A 10,691-nucleotide genomic window follows, 5' to 3' on the forward strand; every position below is an offset into this window, starting at 1 on the left:
ATAATAGAAACCAACCTACGGAAGTAAAGAATCGGCAGGGACGGAGGGATATAAGGACAAATGGGGTCCGTCGACCCCACTTGATTCTGAAATCCTATAAATTTAGGCTTATAATTTTTGTAATTTTCATGTTTTGTGAGGACAAATATGCTTTATAAAATTGAAATTTTATTTTTAATGGGATCAAAATTATAAAAATCATGTAAAATCAATAAAAATATATCAAATACGATGTAAAAACATAAAACAATCTAAATTAATATATCTAATTTAACTAAAATATTTTATAATTTGATTTTCACTTCGTTAATATTAAAAAGTCAATAAAAATGGCATACAAATTTTTACCGTATGAATTTGCCCCCATTTGGGAAAATGTCTGGCTCCATCACTGACTGAGAATCGGAGTTATCAGACCAACTTTGTGTGGACTGTGGAGCGGAGAAATATTGTTTAATTGTTTGCTTAATGCACTTATTAAGTAACAGGCTGGCTGGTGACCCTACATTCCCACCCTACTGTCCTCTCTAGGAGTGCGTCTGGCCCTACTAATATCGTTATTATAAACCACACCACATTCGTCAATGTAGCCGTTATACTTACACCTCCTCCTCCATTCCATTTGGCCGCTCCCCCAACACTCCTACTTTCTTAACGTCTATATCTATTTAATCTATTTCTTCTCACCATCCCCCTCCAACCTCTATTTCTCTCTAACACTAAAGTTATTCTCAATCCCGTTTCTCTGATCAGATTTTGATTCCAAAGAAACAGAGGAAAACCCATTTTTAAGCAGGGATATATAGTTTTCATTTATATCAACTAATCATGGTTTTACTCAGAAAGATCCCAGATTTAGAAACTAATCCTAAAACTCCATTGCTTTCTGCAACAGTAATTAACAGCAGCAGCAGCAGTAACAATAGTGAATCTGAACAAAGTCCGCAGAATTCAACTCGATTCGAATTCAATGAAGATAATAGTACTAATAAAATTGATCGAATTTCAGTGATGCCCAGTACTTGGAAATCACCATCATCATCATCGTATAAATCATTAGCAATTCTTTCAGGTCATATTGGTTCAGTTTCATGTTTAGCTCTCTGTGGTGAATTTGTATTAAGTGCTTCACAGGGTAAAGATATAATTGTATGGCAACAACCAGATTTAAAGAAATTCGCTAAATTTGGTCATGGAGATGGTTCTGTTAAAGCTCTTGTTACAGTCGGGAACCGTGTTTTCACAGCTCATCAAGATAGCAGAATTAGAGTTTGGAAAGTCTCGAGAAGTTCAGAGAATTTATTTAAACTAGTTTCAACATTACCAACTACTAAAGATTATTTAGGTAAGTTTATGAAACAGAGTAATTATGTTCAAATCAGAAGAAACCATAAATGTTTGTGGATTGAACATGCTGATTCCATTTCATGTCTAGCTGTTTCTAATGGTTTAGTCTACTCTGGTTCTTGGGATAAAACCCTTAAGATTTGGAGAGTTTCTGATTTGAAATGTTTGGAATCAATCAAAGCTCATGATGATGCTATCAATGGGTTAGTTGCAGAGAATGGTAAAGTTTATTCAGCATCAGCAGATGGGAAGATCAAAATCTGGAATACCATACAAGGAACAAATACTTCTCATTTCTTAAAAAGGGTTTTAGTTGGACATAAAGATGTTTCTTTGAATTCTGTAATTGTCTGTGAAAATGGGAAATTTGTTTATGGGGGTGGTTCAGATGGGTATATAATTGGTTGGGAAGAAGATAATCAAGGGGATTGGAATTTAGTTTGTGAAGTGAAAGCACATAATATGTCTGTTTTATGTTTAAGTTTCATGGGTGATTATATTTGCAGTGGTTCAGCTGATAAAAGCATTGGAATTTGGAAAAGAGAGAAAACTGGTGGGGGGATATGTAATGTAGGGTTCATGAATGGTCATGAAGGACCAGTTAAGTGTTTACAAGCTTCGTTATATAGTGTTGGTGGTGGCTTTTTGCTTTATAGTGGAGGTCTTGATAGAAGTTTAAGAGTTTGGTGGGTTCCTATAGAAGATGAACAGAAGAAGAAGAAGCTCATTGATTCTTAATTTTGATTGATTCATGAGTCACAAAGTTTTTTTTAGTTTTAGGACTTGGGTTTTTGGCTTGTTGGAGCATTGGTTCCTTTTTTGAAGTGTCTGCATTGCTCCTCATAATTAGTGTTTGATTTGGGGTTTTGAGTTCTCTTTTGATTTTTCTACTTTTGTTGCAAGATTTGGGTGTGAAGAGGGAAGGCCAAAGAAAACAGTTTTTTTTTGTTCTTAAAATGGGTTTACGGAGTAGTCTTTCTTTTTTTGTGGACATCAATTTGTTTATGTGAAGATGCAAAACAAAAAATTACAGCATACAAGACTAGTTGTTCCTCTCTTTTTCTCTTTATACACTGTATTGTTCTTTGAGTCTTTCATTTTGTTGAAAATGTAATTAGGAATTTTAATGAAATATAATAAGTTTTGTTTTCATTGGCGTCTTTTCTTTATTTTATCCAGAGTCCAGACTAACACGTCCAATTAACATTACTAAATAATATTTCTAATGCATTCATGATTATTGGCCATTTAGACATAGACTTGCCTGCCCAATATGACAGTAGCAGACCCACCTTAAGCGACTGGTTCCTTGCTTAAAAATTGAAGGCTATTATTGGGGCGTCACGTTTTATTAGAGGGGCGTTACTTAATAGGACAAAAATGAGTCACGCATAAGTAATATCAAAAATCCCTTATCTCAAATAATTTTGTAATGACTAAACAATCCTTATTTAGTTAATTTTAATTTAATTTAATTAGATAAAAATGAAATTAATGAATTTTGTTGTATACTTGGTGAATTCCGGATGGTCGTAAAATAAACTTTCACGGTTGGAAATAATCCAAAATCTAGACGTACAATCACTTTTACGGTTGGAAATATTCCAAACCTAGACGTAAAATCACTTCTACGGTTGGCAATATTCCAAACCTGGACGTAAAATCACTTCTACGGTTGGAATTAAAAGGAACCTGGACGTAAAATGAGCTTCTATGGTTGGAATTAATTCAAACCTGGGCAAATAAAATTCTACAGTTGTAATTAATCCAAACCTGGACGTAAAATCACTTCTACGGTTGGAAATAATCCAAACCTGGACGTAAATCACTTTCTACGGTTGGAATTAAAAGAAAACTGGACGTAAAATCGGATTCTACGGTTGGAATTAAAAGAAACCTGGACGTAAAATGAGCTTCTACGGTTGGAACTAATCCAAACCTGGACGTAAAATTACATGCAAATAAAATTCTACGGTTGGAATTAATCCAAACCTGGATGTAAAGTCACTTCTAATTAAAGGGTAATCTAGACATTTTGTATATGTGTTAGGATATCCCATAACCAATCCAAATAAAACCCCTCTATTGGAGTGTGACGTCCCAATAATAACCTTCTAAAAAATAGAACAAGTGATCCAGCAAAAAGCTGCAGAAACTGCAAAGGGGATAAAAATATTCTTTTGAATTTTGTTTCAACCATTTGACAACAAGCTAAGCAAGTAAAACTAGGTAAAGCAACAAGCTAAAGAAAAAAGGTTAAAGAAAAATTCCGTCGACCAACAACAATCAAATTCCACAAGAAGCAGAGGTTTTAGGAGTGCTACAAGTAGCTATTTGGGCACGGGAAAAAAATCCGACATCTCTTGGCGCTCTAAAGCTTACCTAGATGAAGCTGACAAACTAGTTCATTTATGCAACAATTTTTTGGATTTTTATTTCGTTCCAAGACTAGGAAATATGGTGGCAGACACTTTAACAAAATCTGTTAGGACTTTAAATTCAACTGTTTTGTGGGAAAAGATTTCTCCTTCTTATATCCAATATCAACTATCAGTAGATAAATCTAATATCAAAAACTCTGCATGTGGATTGATATTAGATAACTCTACTTCTTTTGTATCTCGGATTTCTTTGGGGTCTTAGTTCGCGTAATGAAATGCCTTAAAAAAAACAACGTGGCGCCAAGAATGGTGGGGGTGCACCCTACTCATTTAAAGGACGTGTAACGATAGTTTGAATGAATTTATGCCTCCGCTTTGATGGTAAAACTGTTGCCGAAAATGTCACTCTAGTTGATGGCTAAACTGTTATGGGAACGCTATGAACCGGGAGTGATAGTATGACAAACAACACAAGTCTTTTGTGAGTATCAGATTCTATGGCACAATCCACCAGATAACATCCATTTTTTTCAAAACCAACCGCAACCAGGCTTCAAAAGTATCAATAAAATAAAACAAAGAGCCACACCGCAAATCAAAAGAATTGACCGATTTTTTAGTACTTTTCTTGAGATGGCCTTCTTCCTTGAACTTGAAGAGAAATTAAGCTTGAAAAAGAGCTCAGGGCTGGGTCTGAAAGTTGTCTTACTGTACAATTTAAGACTGGTTAGTCATTCTGTTTGACCATGTATGTGATGACTGATGAGACACTTGAACAGAATACTATCTGTAATTTTGGAAAGATTGCGGATGATGTTTTATCAATCTAATATAAAATATAACAGTTACACACAAAAACAAAACTAAAAGTATATACAGAGAGGCCTCTAACCTATACCATGCATTGTGAACAACCACCTAAAGCGATGAAATGTGTATCTGAGGCTAAAACAAGTGATGGATAAATCACAGATGGCTAAGATGCCCAAATTGGTGGTGAGATATTTAAATTAAAGTCAAAGCAAATTGGGGGGAAAAAAGTATTTTAATAGGTTCAGAAAACAGCCCCTGAAATATTACATATGTTTTGCAACGAAAAAAAGAGAAAACATCTCTTGTCTAGAGACCACTCTCATTTTTTGTTATATTACTCTATGAATTTTCTATCTAGAAGTCCATATATCTGCAACTAATCTAGAGTCTAGACTAAGACGCATTAAAACGTGAAACTGAATATTGTCAGCTCTAACTCAATACTCACTGGATCACAAGCTAAATTGTTCAATGAGATTAAATTATGGTTTCGGAGATGTGAGCTGTCGCAGGTTGTACTTCGATAACTCCTTGTACTTTTCAACCACCCCGATACAACACAGTGTCTGAAACATTTCAAATAAAAGGCCCAAAATCAAGAAACAGTTTAGTGAAGGAAATAGTAAATTCAGTGTATATAACAAAAGTATGGTTATTGCGTTAATTTTACAATTAAGAGTGCTATCATCTTGCTATAGAACTTCCTGTTAAATAGTTCATGTCAGTTCATTCAATCCATTTAGCCGACCCATATATGAGCTAAGCAAAGTCAAAAGGTTGATATATGAATGAAATAAATTGGTTGATTGAAAGAGTTAGAGGGGGTAGTAAGGAAATATTTAACCATCAGGGGAAAAGCATACCTTGCAGATTTCAACTATAATGGTCTTATCTGGATTGCTAAGATCAACTTTACGAGGCTCGGGAACTGATTTCGCAACCGCATTGATTATTTTCATCCTGTCTATACCAGTATTTGCACGGGCCCCATATTGTACTGCAAACTGCATACAAAGAAAAACATATTGTTTCAAGAGGTTATAGGATTAAATACACTTCTTTTTTTTAATCGGCTAGGATTATATATCCGATGCCCTGACCTAAGTTCAACAGAATGATTCAAGATCGCTTCTGGATTTTGCAGATGTATAATTCAGTTGTAATTGCATAGTTTCTACTGAGCCAATCACTTGATCAGACAAAAAGATAACTATTCAAAGTGTTAGTGAAACTAGCCACTCCTATCTGCGTACATCCAGGGCAAGGATTCCCAAGTACATCTGTCTTTGTAGCTGACTATATGATAGGAGGGGCCTTGCATCTCGATCACTTTCTCTACTGAGTTATCCTAGTAGTGTAGAACTTCAAATATATCTTTCTAAGCTCATTATTAAGTTACATCAATCCGATACGGTTGTGCAAGTCTCCATAACCATATTCTTATAGGTCTCTACTGGAAGGCAGTAAATACGGTGCACTACCAACACCTTCTGTTTGCTTCTTTTCATCTTGGTACTTGTTGAACTGTCAAAAATTGTCAAGTGAGCAATAACAAGTTTCTAATGGTAGAGGATCTAAGCATTATTGCTTCTGGTGGCATATTTAAACATCAAAAACGCACTGTTGGTATATGAAACAGACAAATATTATTAGACCTTTGCAGTAGATCTTGGGAAAACGGCACCTTGGGATAAGGTCAGCAAAATTTACATGATAAACTCTGATCTTTATCTATTGGGATTTCAATACAACTCGAGCCTCAAAAGAAATCATAATAATGTTCTAAATGTTCCAAAAGAATAATGGACCCTTTTCTGAATAGAAGAATGGATAACAAAAATTCTTGCCAGACCGTCATTTTAAACTCCCTAACAATATCAAAGCGGGACCCCATGTTTTCTCCAGCGGGGCAGGGCCCACCATTTCTGTGTCTCGACGGTTTTAGAGTGGTTCAAAAGGACGGTCTGTCCAGAACCACTCGATGGATAAATGCCAGTAACAATGAGCTTGTGTCTATTTGTCAGATTGTTATTCTGAGTCTCTGACTAAAAGATATTGACACATAGAAAACAAAACAAAACAAAATTTGGGAAGTTGGCAATGGGTTCGACAGTATGACAAGGCATAAACTGAACATAGTACCTTTAGTGCAGTAGCTTCAACCGGAAAGTACTTGGAAATAAGAGGCTTAATCGCTTTTGAAATCTCCTCTTCAGAAGCATAGCATGTCACTTCAACTGGTAAAACTCTCAATATGAATCTGAAAATGCCAAGCGAGACTCAAATTAAAGTGTCTGAACCATTTAAGAAAAAATAATAAGAACTTCCAAAAGCAGGATATAAATATGACTCCATGTATGACTTCCATACACATACATGACATTTTATGTAAATATGTGTGTGATTTATTGGCCGAATGAAAAACAAAAAGGCACCTTGACATATGTTTCCTTGAAGTTGCAAGTGATGTCATCATGTACTGAACAATCTCTGCAGGTCCAGGGCCTACATCTCTTTTGAGCATTTGCACAAAGATACAACCATTACATCCTGTGTCGAGGCTGACAAAGCGCCTCTGTTACAACAGAATAAAAGAGGCTCGTATCAGTTCACAATAAAAGATACTATAAGATTAAATTGGTGGACTATCCAGCAACAAGAGATCAATTGAAATAAGTGAATAAAGGAGGTCAATAGAAAAATTTATCGTAAGATTCATTGAGAAGTTGACAAATTCACAAGGAGCTGCCCCAATTCTAGACTAAGTGAGAATGAACCAACTCCAACAGGAGGACACACCAAATTATTACGAATGGGACCAAAATTATGCATATCCAATATTATATATAGAAACAAAATATCAAATATTGAAATCCAAGACACTAATCTGGATAGGGGTGTAAAATTCAGAAACGAGTATAGAATTCTTTAGTCGTACCAGTGAACAGTCATGATGTTTCGAAAAGAAGGTAAAGAAAAGGTCAACTAAGTTTACATCTCCTATATAGATCATACGGATGTCATATCAATGTCAGAGTGTCATATCAACATTAAGATCTCTTGATCATCATATAGGCCAATGAAAGAAGTCAAAAAACTGATATGCTGGTCAGTAAAATTTCACCAGGAAAGAACAATTATAATAGGCATGCTACACATGAGTCACCATTAGAAAGCTCAGACAAAGCTAAACAGCAGAAAGCACTAAATATGGTTGAAAAACTAGAAAGAAACATGATGTGATATGATCAAGCAAGGACTGGTCAAAGACGTGAAATATAAGTAAGGGGGGTAAACTCCAACAAACTAGCCAAGAGGTGAATAGGCATAAGATTATTAAGCATACAATTAACCAAGGATATTGGCAAAAGTCTCTTTGTGTTGCAACCCACCTTGCTTCGGTCTCCCATCTCCTTGATCTCAGCTTCAATTAGCTGATCAATCGATTTCTCTTCAGTTTTATTAGAAACTAGATTTTCGCATTTCGGTGCGGCTTCAACTAGTTTCTCCTTGGCTATATTTTCACACAGTGCGACATCAATTGATTTCTTCTCAGTGTCATCAGCCACTAATTCTTCAGCTTTTACTTCATCTGTTTCGAGGCGTGGTTTTTTTGCGGAGGAGTTGTCATCACTTGTTTGATTATCATTATTGGCATCCTCCTCTTCAGGTTTTTCTGACTTACTGTCATTGCCAGCATCATCATCATCATCACTAGAAGAATCAGTATCAGCAAACTTGATTATTTTGTTTGCAGGCTTAATGGATTCTACAGCACACTTTTTATCCACAACATCTTCATCAACTAGCTCCTCATAAAACTGAAAGGTCAAAACAAAATTGGCTTAGTAGGAGAGAAGCAAATTTATTTCCATATAAAGATACTATGTAGCAATTGATTGCATTTATCTAAATATAAACCACTCAGGATCTCATTATTGTAAATTGAAGGCCAAGTTGAAACATTTGAACTTGTCTCACAATAATTATTGCTCATAATATCTAGTCTCAGAGATGATGTTCAAATTCTTCAGATTTCGGATACAATGCTTGATTTTGCTGAAAATTACTTCTTGCAACATTTCACCATGATACTTAGGACAATCACTTCGTAAAAGGAATTTTAGTAACAGAAAATGAGGTTCGTTTTATTGGTTGTTCTGACCAAGTGGGGTTTAATGTTGGCACGAGTCCATCAACATGCAAAACTTACAAGGTAAACAAAAACACTGCCCCAATTCATTAAGAATTCAAACATGTCTTCATCACATTATTTTATCCTCAAGCATCGGGATATACCTCTTCAGCCTAAGGGAAATAAACTTTAGCCACAGTCCCAAGCATTCAACTTTCATGGGCTTACAGAGACTTAAAATCGAAGTGATCAAGTATTAAAGTTGTCTTTCTGTCCCAACAGGAGCTTTGTTGGGAAGAAACAAATTCTATCACAAATTTGGAACTATTTCTTCGCGTGTCTAGTCGTCTAGGTTGTAAGCTGCAATTCATGTTTCCCTTAAATCTACCGATACACGATTCTCCCAAAGTTGTAATACATGATATCCGATTAGTTCATCCCATCCTTAAAATTTTGAACATAGGCCAATTTTACATGCCTCCAATTGAGAAAATTCACAGTATAAAACACACAAACAACAGCAAACAGAAAAAAACATAACCTAACTATGCGATCCCCAATTCATACATATAATCGAACCTTAACACAAGAATATAATGAATATCAAAAATGAACATATAAACATATTAAAATCCAAAAGAAAGTATTAAAAACAAAATCAAGAAATTGAGAATCATACAGTATCAACGACATTAATAGCTTCCTGACTAGCTTGTCGTTCCCTTCCACCATCACAAGTGAGGAAGAAACCCTGAACTCCTGGGTGTAACGGGTAAGAACCCTTTTTCACAGCTTTCTGAATCAAAAATTAAAATAAAAGATAAGAAAACCCCCTTTAATATTGAATCTCAGACACTAAATCTTAGTATAGAGAAAGAAAGAGAGTGTACGTTGTGAGGAAGGTAACGTTGCTTCCTCTTCTTGGCATTACCGTCGTTGTTAGAACGAGGTTTATTTTCGGCCGCCATTAGATAGTCCGGGAGAGAAGCACACGAAGGAGCTGAGTAATTTCTCTGTTCTGGGTTTATTCGAGTTGTAACCCCTTTTCTTCTTTCTCCTTGTTGTGCGGCGAGAGTCTTTTTGAGTGAACGGGTGAAGTGATTTAGACTAGACTTGGTGTTGTTTACATGCGCGGCTACTAGTTTGCGATGCGCGTGCATCCTCGTGCCAGAATGGGCTTAGGGTCTGTTAGGATACGTTGTACGGTCTTCTAATCTAACATCTAGATTGGAAGTTCACGTCAGCTAGAATAACCCCTAAATCGTATGGTAGTTCTAATTTGGCATCTAGATGTGTTGAACCATTTCCCGTGGCCGCGCTGAAGGGAACAGTGCAACCATCTCAGCCGTCGGATCAAAAAATAAATCAATATGTGCTGAACCAAATAACAAAAAGTTGAATTTTTCTACGCTGAATCATTCAGCGAAACTATCTCGCTACATGTTAGAATGTGAGATATACCTTGAAAGAGAAGTAGTGTTAAAGGATAGGCAACATTTTTTGTGCAATCTACAATGTTTTTTGTCTAATCTAGCAGCCAAATCTAGCCCATAGGACTTAGTCTAAGTACAGCATTGGTTCTTGTGGAACCACTTAAAATTCCTTATTTAAGAAGCCTACCATAGGATAATTTTTAGGGGAAAGCCACTTTTACTAGAGGAAAAACCAATTTCGGGGTGGATTTCACAAAAGAAAAAGCTTTCCCTTTCAATAATCATATTTTATTTTGGAGTCCTATCATTGGGGTTGTACTAGGCTTAGTTTTTTTTTTTTTGGGTTTACCATGTTAATTATAACCAAAATGTGGACCTGGGGACCTAATCTATGTAAAAGTTCAAAAACACCCTCAATAAACTTGTTCCTTTTTTGCCTTTTCATTATCTAATTAGTCTAATTTAAAAAACTGTAAAAAATCCGTCGGTCTTCCTCTCCTTCTCTTGTTCTCTTATTCTCCTCTTCTCCTCTCATTCTTTTCTTCATTTTCTTCTCTTCTTCGTTTGAAATAATTAAGCGTC

General features: G+C 35.7%; 2 protein-coding genes across 2 annotated transcripts; one reads left to right on the forward strand and one right to left on the reverse strand.

The window, feature by feature from the left end:
- Nucleotides 1-625: 625 nt before the first annotated feature.
- Nucleotides 626-2,499, forward strand: LOC113313675 (protein JINGUBANG-like). Its single transcript, XM_026562469.1, has one exon. It carries the CDS (start codon nt 829-831, stop codon nt 2,083-2,085), a length of 1,257 nt encoding a protein of 418 aa, XP_026418254.1. The 5' UTR covers nt 626-828; the 3' UTR covers nt 2,086-2,499.
- Nucleotides 2,500-4,718: 2,219 nt separating this feature from the next.
- Nucleotides 4,719-9,754, reverse strand: LOC113307621. The gene is made up of 7 exons (XM_026556071.1): nt 9,567-9,754; nt 9,356-9,472; nt 7,934-8,362; nt 6,977-7,116; nt 6,684-6,801; nt 5,405-5,545; nt 4,719-5,107 (listed from the first exon to the last, which is right to left on the reverse strand). The coding sequence occupies exons 1-7, from the start codon at nt 9,642-9,644 to the stop codon at nt 5,024-5,026; spliced, it is 1,107 nt and encodes a 368-aa protein (XP_026411856.1). The 5' UTR covers nt 9,645-9,754; the 3' UTR covers nt 4,719-5,023.
- Between the last annotated feature and the right edge of the window lie 937 nt (nt 9,755-10,691).

Source organism: Papaver somniferum, chromosome 9 (genome assembly GCF_003573695.1).
Source record: "Papaver somniferum cultivar HN1 chromosome 9, ASM357369v1, whole genome shotgun sequence".
NCBI classification, from domain to species: domain Eukaryota; kingdom Viridiplantae; phylum Streptophyta; class Magnoliopsida; order Ranunculales; family Papaveraceae; genus Papaver; species Papaver somniferum.

Coding starts and splice junctions, on each gene's coding strand:
- LOC113313675 (XM_026562469.1), top strand. CDS start 829: ATGGTTTTACTCAGAAAGATCCCAGATTTAGAAACTAATCCTAAAACT.
- LOC113307621 (XM_026556071.1), bottom strand. CDS start 9,644: ATGGCGGCCGAAAATAAACCTCGTTCTAACAACGACGGTAATGCCAAG. Junction 7,117..7,933: donor AGATGGGAGACCGAAGCAAG/GTGGGTTGCAAC, acceptor CTGTTGTAACAG/AGGCGCTTTGTCAGCCTCGA. Junction 6,802..6,976: donor TCAAGGAAACATATGTCAAG/GTGCCTTTTTGT, acceptor TGGCATTTTCAG/ATTCATATTGAGAGTTTTAC.